Source organism: Salvelinus fontinalis, chromosome 11, assembly GCF_029448725.1.
Source record: "Salvelinus fontinalis isolate EN_2023a chromosome 11, ASM2944872v1, whole genome shotgun sequence".
NCBI lineage: Eukaryota > Metazoa > Chordata > Actinopteri > Salmoniformes > Salmonidae > Salvelinus > Salvelinus fontinalis.
In genome coordinates this window covers 39,850,357-39,868,559 of record NC_074675.1, presented here as the reverse complement: position 1 = coordinate 39,868,559, position 18,203 = coordinate 39,850,357, and the positions used below count along the sequence as shown (strand labels likewise).

At 43.5% G+C, this 18,203-nt stretch overlaps 1 protein-coding gene across 20 annotated transcripts in view; it reads left to right on the top strand.

The window, feature by feature from the left end:
- Positions 1-18,203, top strand: part of LOC129865730 (adhesion G protein-coupled receptor L3-like) — a 306,636-nt gene that overhangs the window by 214,754 nt on the left and 73,679 nt on the right. For all 20 annotated transcript variants that reach the window (XM_055938713.1, XM_055938710.1, XM_055938701.1 and 17 more), the window contains one exon: positions 7,787-7,970. In XM_055938713.1, the coding sequence (XP_055794688.1) occupies positions 7,787-7,970 (184 nt within the window). The remainder of the gene's footprint in view (positions 1-7,786; positions 7,971-18,203) is intronic.

Here is an 18,203-nt window from a genome sequence, read left to right as displayed (position 1 = left end):
GAACCGAAACTGTGGACATTTTTAAAAGAGATCGTAAAACACACCTTTTTAGCTTTGCTTTTCCTTGGGGTGCTATTTAGTCGTTCAGATTTTATTGTTATTCTTTTGGTTTTTTATCCTCTTGTTGTGTGGTAAATGTTTCAGTTGTTATTTTCATAGTTTTTATTTGTTTTTTTCCTGTGAATCACATTGTGTTGCATTCCATGTCTGAAATGTGCTGTATAAATAAAGCTTGATTTGATTTGAAATGACTGCAGCAAGATAAGTTGGCCCTGTTCGAATTCTTCTAGATTGCATCCTTTCTTTACCCCTTATTTGGAATGATCACTGATCTGATATCGATCTGGATTGGTTAAAGCGAAGTATTGGAACCTGTGCTTTAACCTATTAAAAATCAAATCAGTAAGTACTCAAAGAAGGGAGAGAGTACAGAAGGATGTAATTCACAAATATTAGAACAGGGTATTTTTCTTGCCCGGTCATCAGCTTGTTACAACCATAGCATTCGAGGGTGTAGGCTATCTAGTTGATGATTAACATTTCCAGACCAGCCACGAACCAGGAAGGGCTGGTTTCCCTGGGTGTCTTGGATCTTTCAAGAGAGCAGAGGAAACTGAGTGGGGGGGGGGGGGGAGGGGGGGGGGGGGGAATACAGAAACATAACAGTGGTTGAAAGTTTGGAGCTCTCTGAGCCGAACCACTGCTTCTGACAGATGGAGAAGCAGTCTGTCTGCAGTAAGGCATCCACACTCCTCTACTCCGCTACACTGAGTGTGTTGTGCTGCTTGAGTACATCCCTCTCGGCTCTCTCTATCCCTCTCTCGCTCCCTCTCTCTCTCCCCCCCTTTGGAAATAAGAGGCTCTTGTGAAAAGAGTTTGTTGTCCCCAGGGGTAAACCATAGATCTCATTTGTCTGTGAAGGTTGCCTGCTAGACTTGTAGACTCAGTGCTAAGCTTAATTACTCCGACTTATATATTTCTTGCCCAGAATCCTTAAACTTGCTTGCCACAGTCTTCAGAAAGTAGTTAGAGACCTTTCAAGAAGTAAATGTTGGACTGTTGGTTCTACCAAGCTAACGTATGGAATTTTTTAAAGATGGTCATCCCATGGGTCATTTAGCCATTTGATTTTGAATGTTTAGAATCCCTGCAGGTATACAGTACCAGGCAAAGGTTTGGACACACCTACTCATTCTAGGGTTTTTCTTTATCTTGACTATTTTCTACATAGTAGAGTAAGTCTTGACAGTCTCGTCGTTGTCGGTGATCAGGCCTACCACTGTTGTACTCTGCAAACTTAATGATGGTGTTGGAGTCATGCTTGGCCATGCAGTCATGGGTGAACAGGGAGTACAGGAGGGGACTGAGCACGCACCCCTGAGGGGCCCTTGGCAGGTGTGGATCAGCTTGGCAGGTGTGTTGTTACCTACCCTTACCACCTGGGAGCGGCCCGTCAGTAAGTCCAGGATCCAGTTGCAAAGGGAGGTGTTTAGTCCCAGGTTTGTTTGATTAGCGATGAGCTTTGATGGCACTATGGTGTTGAACGCTGATAGCATCCTCACATAGGTGTTCCTTTTGTCTAGGTGGGAAGGGGCAGTGTGTAGTGCAATAGAGATTGCATCATCTGTGGATCTGTTGGGGTGGTATGCAAATTGGAAGGTCAACATTCACAAGGCCTGCTTCAGTGTTGTTTGACTCAAAGTGAGCATAAAGTTATATAGCTCGTCTGGTGGGCTCGTGTCACTGGGCAGCTCGCAGCTGTGCTTCCCTTTCTTGTCTGTAATAGTTTGCAAGCCCTGCCACATCCGACAAGCCTCAGACTGATTTGTACAATGTATTGACACTTTTCCTGTTTGATGGTTCGTCGGAGGGCATAACGGGATTTTTTATAAGCGTCCTGGTTAGAGTCCCGCTCCTTGAAAGTGGCAGCTCTACCCTTTAGCTCAGTGGGGATGTTGCCTGTAATCCATGGCTTTTGATTGGAGTATGTACGTACGGTCACTTCATCATGTACTTAATGATGAAGCCTGTGACTGATGTGGTGTACTCCTCAATGCCATCGGAGGAATCCCGGAACATATTCCAGTCTGTGCTAGCAAAACAGTCCTTTAGCTTATCATCTGCTTCCTCTGACCACTTCCTTATTGAGCGAGTCACTGGTACCTCCTGATTTAGTTTTTGATTGTAAGAAGGAACCAGGAGGATAGAGTTATGGTCAGATTTCCCAAATGGAGGGTGAGCGAGAGCTTTGTACACATCTCTGTGTGTGGAGTAAAGGTGATCTACAGTTTTATTTTTAAAAATGATGTTCTCTCTGGTTGCACATTTAACATGCTGGTAGAAATTAGGTAAAATGTCACGACCTGACCTTAGAGAGGTTTTTATGTCTCTATTTTGGTTTGGTCAGGGTGTGATTTGGGTGGGCATTCTATGTTCTATGTTTTGTTTTTCTTTGTTTTGGCCGGGTATGGTTCTCAATCAGGGACAGCTGACTATCGTTGTCTCTGATTGGGAACCATACTTAGGTAGCTTTTCCCCACCGATGCTTTGTGGGTAGTTGTTTTGTATTTCTGCACCTGACAGGACTGTTTCGGTTTCGTTCATTCTCTTTGTTATTTTTGTTATAGTGTTCAGTTTAAATAAAAAGCATGAACACTTACGACTCTGCGCTTTGGTCAGATTATTCCTCATCCGACGACGACACCCGTGACATAAAAGAGATTAACGTTTCCCTGCATTAAAGTCCCCGGCCACTAGGAGCGCCGCCTCTGGATGAGATTTTTGTTGTTTGCTTATGGCCTTACCTGTGGATGTATTTCAAGGCCAACCTTCAAACTCAATGCCTCTTTGCTTGACATCATGGGGAAATCAAAATAAATCAGTCAAGACCTCAGAAAAAAAAATGTACACCTCCACAAGCAATTTCCAAATGCCTGAAGGTACCCCATTCATCTGTACAAACAATAGTACGCAAGTATAAACACCATGGGACCACACAGCCGTCATACTGCTCAGGAAGGAGACGCGTTCTGTCACCTAGAAATGAACGTACTTTGGTGTGAAAAATGCAAATCAATCCCAGAACAGCAGCAAAGGACCTTGTGAAGATGCTGGAGGAAACGGGTACAAAAGTATCTATATCCACAGTAAAACGAGTCCTATATCGACATAGCCTGAAAGGCCGCTCAGCAAGGAAGAAGCCACTGCTCCAGAACTGCCATAAAAAAGCCAGACTACGGTTTGCAACTGCACATGGAGACAAAGATCGTAATATTTTTGGAGAAATGTCCTCTGGTCTGATGAAAGAAATAGAACTGTTTGGCCATAATGACCATCGTTATGTTTGGAGGAAAAAGGGGGATGCTTGCAAGACGAAGAACACCATCCCAACCGTGAAGCACAGGGCTGGCAGCATCATGTTGTGGCGGTGCTTTGCTGCAGGAGGGACTGGTGAACTTCACAAAATAGATGGCGTCATGAGGAGGGAAAATGATGTAGATATATATATTGAAGCAACATCTCAAGACATCCGTCAGAAATGGGTCTTCCAAATGGACAATGACCCCAAGCATACTTCCAAAGTTGTAGCAAAATGGCTTAAGGACAACAAAGTCAAGTTATTTCCATATTTTGTAGCTAGGTCAAAGCACATGTAACAGAGATTATCCATATCCTCAAAACCGGCATTTTGAAGCCAAAATACATCCAGATTTATATTCATAATTGATTTGTCCTCTGTTAGGTCCACAGATAAGCATCATAACCCCATATTAAGCAGCTAAACCCATCATAATTTGACTTTCTGATTCAAAATGAGGGGCTTTATACTTGAATCCGCACACTAATCAATGCCCTATCATTTCTGAGTACCCCTATCCAAAATACGGCTTTGTGTCGCATTGATTTGCAAATGCTACCCTATTAGGTACCATACCCAAAGACTGCACTTTACTCAAAATTGAGTTTATCACATTTTTGATAGCTCCAGCATGTACACTCTGGAAGGACAGATTGCTTAGTAGATTGCAGTTTCAGACTTCATCATATTTAAACTGGCGAAGGGGAAAATATTCCAGTGCTGCAGAGAAACAGCTCCTTAATTGAGAGCCAGTCAACCTCGGCGTCTCTGTTAATGTCAAAAGGTACGATTTGAGTTTGGCTGAAGGTAATGAATAATTGCATCAAAGTTGGTCGCTTGCCTGGCTTAAAGACAGTGTTTGTGCGCCGGGGAGTGTGGAATAGCCAGCTGGTGCTATTTGATTTTCCCTTCATCTCAGCGCACTAGTGAGTTGAATACAACCACCTCTCTTCCTCATGCTCTTGTCTATTCTGTACCAGATATAGTCTAGATTAGCTGCCACTGTGTCCACAACAAAGACACTCGTCTTAAGGATCTACATAATTCATTGGAAGCTGATAACTCTTGTGTGTATAGGTTATGTAATTTATCATGTTTGTAGTATCAGGCTTTTTAAAGTATCTCAATCAGTTTGATTCTGCAGGGCAGCTCCAATGGGCTGCTTTGTCATTGCATTGCCTGAGGTTTCCTACCCCCGCTGTTTTGGATCCCGCTGTTCTGGAATCAACTCTGAAACTCCTATTCTCTTTCATAGTCCATTGATCAAAACGGAACCTATTGTAGCCACTGGGATAAAACCAAGGTATTGCCGTATGCAATGTTGGAGGAGCTTTCTTCCCCCCCTCTTAAAAAGCTTGATGTTTCTCCCTTAGATTCTCGCCAATGAGCATTTACGATCAAGCGCGGTGTCCGTCTTTGCAAACGCAGAGGTGTAAATTGGCCTTTGAAGCTGTGGGATATCAGAGAGGCTGTGATGATTTCTTTCAAATTATGAATGATTTTTCTCAGTCTGTTCTGTGAAACCCTTTGTTCAATAGTACTCATCAATGTTTGATGATTAGATTTTAAAACGAAAAAGCACCTGTGAATTCTGTGCGAACACCTATTCATGGACAGAATTTTCAGTTTTGATAATGCAATTTCTTCTGTTGCATCAGAGGGATGGAGTAGTTGAGCTTGAACAATTAGTTTTCTATTCAAATGTCTTGCCATCAGTTGCTCACAATTTCTCCTCTTGTCTGGAGATTGCTCCCTTTTTCTGTTTCCCTGGTTAATTGGTTTAAGGTTATTGTGTTCAATTATTGTGGGATTAGGGAAAATATAATTGAGCTTAAACAATATTAATAGACAGTGTTCCTCAACGACTGGTCGTCCTGAGTAGCCGACAACAAAAATTGTGTACCACCATTGGCTTCTGTACTAAATAATATTATATTATGGTTAATTAATGGTATTCTGTTTCAGTGTGTTTACATGCATGCGTTAATGTAGCATGGAGATTTTTGGGGGTGCATCAGCCTGGCCTACATGCATCAGCCTGGCCTACACCTGTTCTGTGATGTACAGTGCATTCGGAAAGTATTCAGACCCCTTGTCTTTTTCCACATTTTGTTACGTTATAGTCTTGTTCTAAAATATATTTAAAAAAATTCCTTATCAATTGACACACAATACCCCATAATAACAAAGCGAAAAGTTTTTATTGTATTTTTATTTTTGCTAATTTATTAAAAATAAAACAGAAATACCCTTATTTACATAAGTATTCAGACCCTTTGCAATGAGACTCGAAATTGAGCTCAGGTGCATCCTGCTTCCATTGATCATCCTTGAGTTGTACTACTTGATTGGTGTCCACCTGTGGTAAAGTCAATTGATTGGACATGGTTTGGAAAGGCACACACCTGTCTATATAAGTTCCCACAGTTGACAGTGCATGTCAGAGCTAAAGGAATTGTCCGTAGAGCTCCGAGACAGGATTGTGTCGAGACACAGATGTGGAGAAGGGTACCAAAAAATGTCTACAGCATTGAATGTCCCCAAGAACACAGTGGCCTCCATCATTCTTAAATGGAAGAAGTTTGGAACCACCAAGACTCTTCCTAGAGCTGGCCGCCCGGCCAAACTGAGCAATCGGGAGAAGGGCCTTGGTCAGGGAGGTGACCAAGAACCAAATGGTCACTCTGACAGAGCTCCAGAGTTCCTCTGTGGAGATGGGAGAACCTTCCAGAAGGACAACCATCTCTGCTGCCGTCCACAAATCAGGCCTTTACGGTAGAGAGGGCAGGCGGAAGCCACTCCTCAGTAAAAGGCACATGCAGCCTACTTGGAGTTTGCCAAAAGACACCTAAAGGACTCTGGCCACGAGAAACAAGATTCTCTGGTCTGTTGAAGCCAAGATTGAACTCTTGGGCCTGAATACCAAGTGTCACGTCTGGAGGAAACCTGCAACAATCCCTACGGTGAAGTGTGGTGGCAGTATCATGCTGTGGGGATGTTTTTCTCTGCGGCAGGGGCTAGGAGACTAGTCAGGATCGAGGGAAAGATGAACGTAGCAAAGTACAGAGAGATCCTTGATGATAACCAGGACAACGACCCTAAGCACACAGCCAAGACAACGCAGGTCAGTCTCAATGTCATTTCGCTTCACTCGCAATAACATCTGCTAATCATGTTGTATGTGACCAATACAATTTGATTTGATGTCCTTGAGTGGCCCAGCCAGAGCCCGGACTTTAAACCTATCGAACATTTCTGGAGAGACCTGAAAATAGCTGTGCAGCGTTTCTCCCCATCCAACCTGACGGAGTTTGAGACGATCTGCAGAAAATAATGGGAGAACCTCCCCAAATAGGTTCAAGTGTCATACCCAAGAAAACTTGAGGCTGCCAAAGGTGCTTCAACAAAGTACTCAGTAAAGGGTCTGAATACTTATGTAAATGGGATATTTCTGTTTTTGCTTTGTCATTATGGGGTATTGTCTGTATATTGAGGGGGAAAAAACAATTTAATCAATTTTAGAATAAGACTGTGATGTACCAAAATGTGGAAAAAGTAAAGGGGTCTGAATACTTTCCGAATGCAATGTATATTATGTCATTGTTTCTCTTGGTACGATTTACTATTGACTGTTTGACATGAATAATGGGTCATTTAAAAGGGGTAGTTAATAATGTTATGCCAGGACTTTTCAGAGGGAGAAACATCAGGTAAAGGTAGTCACAGATGTATGCAGTAACGTTGGCGACGTTAGATATTAGCAGAGCCCTTCAAGAAAAACATCTGGCATAATTCATAGCAACATTGAGCCGTGGTGAATGTGTGGAGACAGTCAGTGGTAAATTGTACCAATATATACATCACAGAACAGGTGTAGGCCAGGCTGATGCATTTCCATGAATGTATTCACCCCCAAAAATCCTCCATGCTGCATTAACACACTGAAGCAGAATACCATTAATTAATAATAATATAATATTATTAAGTTCAAAAGCCAGTGGTGGAACACATTTTTTGTTGTCTGCTACTCAGGACAACCACTCGTTGAGGAACACTATGTTAAAATAGTTTAACCTCAATTATGTTTCCCCTAATCCCACAAATGAACAATCCGAAACCAATAAACCAGGGAGAAAGAAAAGAGAGCAATCTCCAGACGAGGAGAAATTGTGTCTAGCTGATGGCAAGACATTTGCCTACCCTTACTTGATATTTCTCCCTCTGGAAAGTCCTGGCATAACTTTGTTAACAAACCCTTTTAAATGACAGATTATTCAAGTCAATTGGTGATTCTACAGTCTACAGTCCTTCCATAACCCACACTGAAGCCATTGTTATCTTCCCTTTGCTAGCTCCCTACTGATGCTCTGGTTGGTTATCCCCCTCCACTATCATCATGTCGCTAACTCTCCTTGTTGTCTGGTGCAGGCCATGGTCGAGACCGTGAACAACCTGCTTCAGCCCCAGGCCCAGTCGGCGTGGAGGGACCTGAGCACCGGGGAGCAGCTGAGAGCAGCCACCATGCTACTGGACACGGTGGAGCAAGGAGCCTTCGTCCTGGCCGACAACCTGCTCAAGACGGACATCGTGCAGGAGAACACCGACAACATTCGTGAGTACAGACCGAGACCCGTGTACACACACAGAGGCATAATGCCCACTCACACAGCACGAACATTAACTTAGATCTTATCACACACACACATGCATGAAGGCAGGCGGTCGTGTACACACACACACACACACACACACACACACACACACACACACACACACACACACACACACACACACACACACACACACACACACACACACACACACAGTGTTATAACTTATTGATGTGGCACAAAGAACTCCTCAGACACTGTTTTGTGAACACAAGAGGAGCTGTCAACCTGCCAGAACATGATTTCTGGAATGTGTAAGAGACACGATTGACTGAATGTTTTACAAACCTTTTCGTAGTCGTCATAGGACAGTGTGATCAAACACTGTCATCTCTTGATGTACTGTATATTTGTACTTCTGGAATATACAAGCTTGGTCCTGTGTGGCTCAGTTGGTAGAGCATGACCCCTTGCACTGCCAGGATTGTGGGTTTGATTCCCGCTGGAGCCACCAATATGAAAATGTATGCACGCACCACTCTAAGTCACTTCCAGGTAAAAGTGTCTGCTGAATGGGATATGTTATATTATTGTGTTACGATATACCGTATACACAAAGAGTAGACCATTTTACCTAGCGAAACGAGCAGGAAAAGTGTCTAGTCTGAAAGAGCAGTGGCTGTTGTCCAATCACGTCGTATTAAACAGATTACCACGTTTGCCAGTAATATGAGCATTAAGCCATCCTAATGTGATTTGTTTTGGTCGTCTAAGGAAATCAATTTGGACAAACTAAGTTCCTGTACAGTCATGCAGCCTTTGCGTCCCAAATGGCATCTTATTCCCGATATAGTGCACTACTTTTGACCCGAGCACTATGGGGCACTATATAAGGAATAGGGTGCCATTTGAGACGCATCCAGAGTCTTAGTCATTGTTTGAGTTTAGTTTCAAGTTTCACGTTTTATTAGTCGCATGGACACCATCAAACGAAACTTAATAATAAAGGATAATAAATATTATGAATACCAACATAAAGTAGATGGCTCAGTAGAATAGAATAAATAGTTTATCATAAGTATAATACAGGAAGGCACAATTTATAGTCCAGTATTTATACATGTATTGGGGATGAGGGGCAGTTTTAAACTGAGCAGTATAATAAGAGTCTGGTAGCAGCAGTTGTGATGTGTGTGTGTGTAGCATGAATGTGTATGTCTGTGTGGTTGGGTGCATGAGTGAGTGCATGAGTGCTAAGGTGTGGAGAATCAGAGCAGGTGGTCGGTCCAGTTCCAGTGTTCAGCAGTCTGATGGCTTGTAGATAGAAACTGTCTCTGAGCCTGTTGGTATCAGACCTCATACCGTCTGCCTGACAGTAAGGGAGAGAACAGCTCGTGGCCGGGGTGTGTGTGTGGTGTTTGAGTTTAGGCCAAATCTAAGCTAGTGGATTCAAGTTTTTTCAGAACCTGAATGTGATCATTTAGATTTACATTTAGATTTAAGTCATTTAGCAGACGCTCTTACCCAGAGCGACTTACATTTAACCTTTATTTAACTAGGCAAGTCAGTTAAGAACAAATTCTTATTTTCAATGACGGCCTAGGAACAGTGGGTTAACTGCCTCGTTCAGGGGCAGAATGACAGATTTGTACCTTGTCAGCTCGGGGTTTTGAACTTGCAACCTTTCGGTTACTAGCCAAACGCTCTAACCACTAGGCTACCCTGCCGCCCCAGGTATTGGGATATATTGTAAAACGAGTTATCCAATGATTGTTCCATGGAGGCAAGATGGTTTTTAATATAGTATTGTATAACTATTTTATACTGAACAAAAAATATAAAAGCAACATGTAGCAATTTCAAGAATTGTACTGCGTTACTGTTCATATAAGGAAATCAGTCAATTGAAATAAATGAATTGGGCCCTAATCTATAGATTTCACATGACCAGGCAGGGGCACAGGCAGGGCCTGGGAGGGCATAGGCCCACTCACTTGGGAGCCAGGCCCAGCCAATCAGAATGAGTTTTTCCCCACAAAAGTGCTTTATTCCAAAGAAAGAATCCTCAGTTTCATCAGCTGTCCAGGTGGCTGGTCTCAGAGGATCCCGTAGGTAAAGAAGCCGGATGTGGAGGTCTTGGGCTGACTTGGTTACACGTGGTCTGCGGCTGTGAGGCCAGTTGGACATACTGCCAAATTCTCAAAAATAACTTTAGGAGGTGGCTTATTGTAGAGAAATGAACATTACATTTCCTGGCAACAGTTCTGGTAGGCATTCCTGCAGTCAGGATACCAATTACATGCTCCCACAAAACTTGAGACATCTGTGGCATTGTGTTGTGACAAAACTGCACTTAAGTGGCCCAGCACAAGTTGCACCTGTGTAATAATCATGCTGCTTAATCATCTTATTTATATGCCACACCTGTCAAGTGGATGGATTATCTTGGCAGAGGAGAAATACTCACAAATTTGTAAGCTTTTTGTGCGTATGGAACATTTCTGGGATCTTTTATTTCAGCTCATGAAACATGGGACCAACACTTTACATGTTGCATTTATATTTTTGTTCAGTCTACATAGCTATTGCATAGCTATTTAGATTACCAAAATGGTATGATGCCACATGTTTTGACCAGGTTCCGTATTTCACTGAAAGAATAAACGTCTTGTTTTCGAGATGATAGTTTTCGGATTCGACCATATTAATGACCTAAGGCTCGTATTTCTGTGTGTTATTATGTTATAACTAAGTCTATGATTTGATAGAGCAGTCTGACTGAGCGATGGTAGGCACCAGCAGGCTCGTAAGCATTTATTCAAACAGCACTTTCGTGCGTTTTGCCAGCAGCTCGTCGCTGTGCTTCAAGCATTGCGCTGTTTATGACTTCAAGCCTATCAACTCCCGAGATTAGGCTGGTGTAACCGATGTGAAATGGCTAGCTAGTTAGTGGGGTGCGCGCTAATAGCGTTTCAAACGTCACTCGCTCTGAGTCTTGGAGTGGTTGTTCCCCCCGCGGCTTTTGTGGAGCGATGTGTTCCTGGTTCGAGCCCAGGTAGGGGCGTGGAGAGGGACGGAAGCTATACTGTTACACTGGCAATACTAAAGTGCCTATAAGAACATCCAATCGTCAAAGGTATATGAAATACAAATCGTATAGAGAGAAATTGTCCTATAATTCCTATAATAACTACAACCTAAAACTTCTTACCTGGGAATATTGAAGACTCCTGTTAAAAGGAACCACCAGCTTTCATATGTTCTCATGTTCTGAGCAAGGAACTTAAACGTTAGCTTTTTTACATGGCACATATTGCACTTTTACATGGCACATATTGCACTCCAATAATCGGTATCGGCGTTGAAAAATCATAATCGGTCAACCTCTAATTGATATATATATATTAAAAGCAGTCGGGTGATAGTGGATTTGTTTACACTCTCCCCTGATTGCCCTTAGCTGTCAGTTTTTGCAGAAAACGTCCATGTACACAGAAATGAAATGCTTAAAACATCTCAATGTTCGGGCCTATGCCCCTGGGTGATGAAACGCGAAGATACAGTGAGGCTTTGAACAACTGTTGTTGAATTGTAGACTTAACAAATCAACAGTTTACATTTCAAACGGTTGTTGAACACAGTTGTAAGGAAGAGGGAAAGACGAGGGGAAGGAGGCGAGTGAATAAAACATGTTTGCGAGCTGTTGAAACGACCAGCGTGTATCCAGCATTTGGGAAAGATAATGTTATTATATAGCGCCCTTAGCATAGAAGGGATTTCTTTAAGCTCCTGCTGCCATGGCAACCTTAACATGTAGGTCTGACAAGTCGAATGAAGCAGCCTAGGTTGGGGAATTAACAAAATGGGAATTTATTGTCTATGGTACTCAATTTATCCGGGTATTAAGGGATCCTAGCCGTGTTCGGGAAGGAAACTAAGCAATCCCCTCGTGGTGAACTACTGGTGTTTTTATATCCTTCATGGAGGTAGTCTGGTTAATCGTGCACAGTGACATGTTTACTAGGCCTTCACTTACGGTTTGCTCTGTTGAGTTTGCCAGCCAATGAGGTTTGTTTGTCCCCCGCGGTCACAGGTGCCCACCCCGTCATGTACATAAGTATTTAGACACCACAAAATAACAATGTCAAGTCATTGTATTTGTTACATGCGCCGAATACAGCAGGTGTAGACTTTACATTAAAATGCTTACTTACAAGCCCTTTCTCAACAATGCATAGTTAAATTAGCTAAATAAAAAAAGGAAATAGTAACAGTAAATTAACAATAATGATGCTATATGCAAGGAGTACCGGTACCGAGGCAATGTGCAGAGGTACGAGGTAGGTCAGGTAATATGTACATGTAGGTAGGGGTAAAAGTGACTAGGCAATCAGGATAGATAATTAACAAGAGTAGTTGCAGTCTGGGTGTGTCTGGCATCAGTATGCATGTGTGTATGCATGTGTGTATGAGTGTGTATATATACAGTTGATGTCGGAAGTTTACATACACCTTAGTCAAATACATTTAAACTTTGTTTTTTTTACAAATCCTGACATTTAATCCTAGTAAAAATTCCCTGTCTCAGGTCAGTTTGGTTCACCACTTTATTTTAAGAAGGTGAAATGTCAGAATAATGGTAGAGTGATTTATTAAAGCATTTATTTCTTTCATCACATTCCCAGAGGGTCATAAGTTTACATACACTCAGTTAGTATTTGGTAGCATTGCCTTTAAATTGTTTAACGTGGGTCAAACATTTTGTGGAGCCTTCCACAAGCTTCCCACAATAAGTTGGGTGAATTTTGGCCCATTCCTCCTGACAGAGCTGGTGTAACTGAATCAGGTTTGTTGGTCTCCTTGCTCGCACACGCTTTTTCAGTTCTGTCCACAAATTTTCTATGGGATTGAGGTCAGGGCTTTGTAATGGCCACTCCAATACCTTGACTTTGTTTTACTTAAGCCATTTTGCCACAACTTTGGAAGTATGCTTGGGGTCATTGTCCATTTGGAAGACCCATTTGCGACGAAGCTTTAACTTCCTGACTGATGTCTTGAGATGTTGCTTCAAAATATCCACATAATTTTCCCTCATGATGCCATCTATTTTGTGAAGTGCACCAGTCCCTCCTGCAGCAAAGCCCCCCCACAGCATGATGCTGCCAGCCCTGTGCTTCACGGTAGGGATGGTGTTCTTCGGCTTGCAAGCATCCCCCTTTTTCCTCCAAACATAACAATGGTCATTATGGCCAAACAGTTCTATTTTCGTTTCATCAGACCAGAGGACATTTCTCCAAAAAGTACAATCTTTGTCCCCATGTGCAGTTGCAAACTGTACTCTGGCTTTTTTTATGGCGGTTCTGGAGCAGTGGCTTCTTCCTTGCTGAGCGGCCTTTCAGGTTATGTCGATATAGGACTCGTTTTACTGTGGATATTATGTCGATGTAGGACTCGTTTTACTGTAGATATAGATACTTTTGTACCTGTTCCCTCCAGCATCTTCACAAGGTCCTTTGCTGTTGTTCTGGGGTTGATTTTCACTTTTTGCACCATAATGCGTTCATCTCTAGGAGACAGAAAGCATCTCCATCCTGAGCGGTATGACGGCAGGCATTTTTTCTTAGGTCTTGGCTGATTTTCCCATGATGTCAAGCAAAGAGGCACTAAGTTTGAAGGTAGGCCTTGAAATACATCCACATGTACACCTCCAATTGACTCAAATTATGTCAATTAGCCTATCGGAAGCTTCTAAAGCCATGACATCATTTTCTGGTTTTTGAAGGTACAGTCAACTGAGTGTATGTAAAATTCTGACGCACTGCAATTGTGATACAGTGACTTATAAGTGAAATAATCTGTCTGTAAACAATTGTTGAAAAAATGACTTATGTCATGCACAAAGTAGATGTCCTAACCGACTTGCCAAAACTATAGTTTGTTAACAAGAAATTTGTGGAGTGGTTGAAAAATGAGTTTTAATGACTCCAACCTAAGTGTATGTAAACTTCAGACTTCAACTGTATACACATACACACAGACACACACTACCGTTCAAAAGTTTGGGGACACTTAGAAATGTCCTTGTTTTCCATGAAAACATACACAAAAAGGAGTTGCAAAATTAATTGGAAATATAGTCAAGATGTTGACAAGGTTATAAATAATGATTTCTAATTGAAATAATAATTGTGTCCTTCAAACTTTGCTTTCATTAAAGAATCCTCAATTTGCAGCAATTACAGCCTTGCAGACCTTTGACATTCTAGTTGTCAATTTGTTGAGGTAATCTGAAGAGATTTCACCCCATGCTTCCTGATGCATCTCCCAAAAGTTGGATTGGCTTGATGGGCACTTCTTACGTACCATACGGTCAAGCTGCTCCCATAACATCTCAACAGGGTTGAGATCCGGTGAGAGTGCTGGCCACTCCATCATAGACAGAATACCAGCTGACTGCTTCTTCCCTAAATACACTGCTCAAAAAAATAAAGGGAACACTTAAACAACACAATGTAACTCCAAGTCAATCACACTTCTGTGAAATCAAACTGTCCACTTAGGAAGCAACACTGATTGACAATAAATTTCACATGCTGTTGTGCAAATGGAATAGACAAAAGGTGGAAATTATAGGCAATTAACAGGACACCCCCCAAAACAGGAGTGATTCTGCAGGTGGTGACCACAGACCACTTCTCAGTTCCTATGCTTCCTGGCTGATGTTTTGGTCACTTTTGAATGCTGGCGGTGCTCTCACTCTAGTGGTAGCATGAGACGGAGTCTACAACCCACACAAGTGGCTCAGGTAGTGCAGCTCATCCAGGATGGCACATCAATGCGAACTGTGGCAAAAAGGTTTGCTGTGTCTGTCAGCGTAGTGTCCAGAGCATGCAGGCGCTACCAGGAGACAGGCCAGTACATCAGGAGACGTGGAGGAGGCCGTAGGAGGGCAACAACCCAGCAGCAGGACCGCTACCTCCGCCTTTGTGCAAGGAGGTGCACTGCCAGCGCCCTGCAAAATGACCTCCAGCAGGCCACAAATGTGCATGTGTCAGCATATGGTCTCACAAGGGGTCTGAGGATCTCATCTCGGTACCTAATGGCAGTCAGGCTACCTCTGGCGAGCACATGGAGGGCTGTGCGGCCCCACAAAGAAATGCCACCCCACACCATGACTGACCCATCGCCAAACCGGTCATGCTGGAGGATGTTGCAGGCAGCAGAACGTTCTCCACGGCGTCTCCAGACTCTGTCACGTCTGTCACATGTGCTCATGTGCTCAGTGTGAACCTGCTTTCATCTGTGAAGAGCACAGGGCGCCAGTGGCGAATTTGCCAATCTTGGTGTTCTCTGGCAAATGCCAAACGTCCTGCACGGTGTTGGGCTGTAAGCACAACCCCCACCTGTGGACGTCGGGCCCTCATACCACCCTCATGGAGTCTGTTTCTGACGTTTGAGCAGACACATGCACATTTGTGGCCTGCTGGAGATCATTTTGAAGGGCGCTGGCAGTGCACCTCCTTGCACAAAGGCGGAAGTAGCGGTCCTGCTGCTGGGTTGTTGCCCTCCTACGGCCTCCTCCACGTCTCCTGATGTACTGGCCTGTCTCCTGGTAGCGCCTGCATGCTCTGGACACTACGCTGACAGACACAGCAAACCTTTTTGCCACAGTTCGCATTGATGTGCCATCCTGGATGAACTGCACTACCTGAGCCACTTGTGTGGGTTGTAGACTCCGTCTCATGCTACCACTAGAGTGAGAGCACCGCCAGCATTCAAAAGTGACCAAAACATCAGCCAGGAAGCATAGGAACTGAGAAGTGGTCTGTGGTCACCACCTGCAGAATCACTCCTGTTTTGGGGGGTGTCCTGCTAATTGCCTATAATTTCCACCTTTTGTCTATTCCATTTGCACAACAGCATGTGAAATGTATTGTCAATCAGTGTTGCTTCCTAAGTGGACAGTTTGATTTCACAGAAGTGTGATTGACTTGGAGTTATATTGTGTTGTTTAAGTGTTCCCTTTATTTTTTTGAGCAGTGTAGTTCTTGCATAGTTTAGAGCTGTGCTTTGGGTCATTGTCCTGCTGTAGGAGGAAATTGGCTCCAATTAAGTGCCGTCCACAGGGTATTGCATAGCGGTGCAAAATGGAGTGATGGCCTTCTTTCTTCAAGATCTCTTTTACCCTGTACTAGTCTCCCACTTTACCATCAGCAAAGCACTCCCAGACCATCACATTACCTTCACCATGCTTGACAGATGGCTTCAAGCGCTCCTCCAGCTTCTTTTCATATTTTTTGCATCTCACAAATGTTTTTTTTGTTATCCGAACACCTCGAACTTAGATTCGTCTGTCCATATCACTTTTTTCCAATCTTCCTTTGTCCAGTGTCTGTGTTCTTTTGCCCATCTTAATCATTTATTTTTATTGGCCAGTCTGAGGGATGGCTTTTTTTTGCTACGCTGCCTAGAAGGCCAGCATCCCTCTTCACTGTTGACGTTGAGACTGTTGTTTTGTTGTGGGTACTATTTAATGAAGCTGCCAGTTGAGGACTTGTGAGGCATCTGTTTCTCAAACTAGACACACTAATGTACTTATCCTCTTTCTCAGTTGTGCACCGGGGCCTTACACTCCTCTTTCTATTCTGGTTAGAGCCAGTTTGCGCTGTTCAATGAAGGGAGTAGCATCCCAGAGCATCCCACAGTCGTGAAAAGGAAACGACAATGCCTCCTCCCCTTCAGGAGGCTGGAAAGATTTGGCATGGGACCTCAGCATTGTACGAGATCTTCAGTTTCTTGGCAATTTCTCACATGGAATAGCCTTCATTTCTCAGAACAAGAATAGACTGACGAGTTTCAGAAGAAAGTGTATGTGTGTGTTGTAATGTTTATTTTACCTTTATTTAACTAGGCAAGTCAGTTAAGAACAAATTCTTATTTTCAATGACGGCCTAAGAGCAGTGGGTAAACTGCCTTGTTCAGGAGCAGAACAACAGATTTTTACCTTGTCAGCTCGGGGATTCGATCTTGCAACCTTTCGGTTACAAGTCCAACGTTATAACCACTAGGCTACCTGCCGTCCCTGTAGTATGTGTGGGTAGAGTCCAGTGAGTGCGCATAGAGCCAGTGCAACAAAAAAAGGGGATCAATGCATGTAGTCCAGGTAGCCATTTGGTTAACTGTTTAGCAGTCTTATGGGTTTGGGGTGTAGCTTTTCAGGGGCCTTTGCCGTGCTGTACCGCTTGCCAGTCTATGACTTGTGTGGCTGGAGTCTTTGACAGTTTATAGGGCCTTCCTCTGACACCGCCTCGTATAGACGTCCTGGGTGGAAGAGCGCTCGGCCCCAGTGATGTACTGGGCCATATGCACTACCCTCTGTAGTGCCTTATGGTCAGATGCCAAGAAGTTGCCATACCAAGCGGGGATGCAGCCAGTCAAATGCTCTCAATGGTGTAGCTGTGTAACTTTTTGAGGATCTGAGGTCCCATGCCAAATCTGTCCAGCCTCCTGAAGGGGAGGAGGCATTGTCGTGCGCTTTTCACGACTGTCTTGGTGTATTTGGACCATGCTCGTGTCCACATCACTAAGGATCTGATGAACTTTTAAGCTCTGGATGTGCTCGGCCCTCCCTTTCCTGTAGTCCACAATCAGCTCATTTGTCTTGCTGACATTAAGGGAGAGGTTGTTGTCCTGGCACTACGCTGCCAAGTTTCTGATGACCTCCCTCACATCATTGTTGGTGATCAGGTCTACCACCATTGTGTCGTCAGCAAACTTAATGATGATGTTGGAGTCATGCACAGTCAAGGGAGAACAGGGAGAAAAGGAAGGAACTAAGCATGCAACCCTGAGGGGCTCCCATGTTGAGGGTCACCTTGGCAGATATGTTGCCTACCCATGTCGCCATGTCTGGAAGACCATTATCTAGTTGCAGAGGGAGGTGTTCAGTCGCAGAGTCCTTAGCTTAGTGATGAGCTTTGAGGGCACTATGGTATTGAACGCCCAGCTGTAGTCAATGAACAGCATTCTCACATACAGTAGACGTTTATTTTGTCCAAGTAGGAAAGGGCAGTCTGGAGTGCAATAGAGATTGCATCATCTGCGGATCTTTTCGGGCAGTATGCAAATTGGAGTGTGTCCACAGTGTCTGAGATGATGGTGTTGATGTGAGCCATGACCAGCCTTTCAAAGCATTGTTTGGCTACAGATGTGAGTTCTACAGGGCAATAGTCATT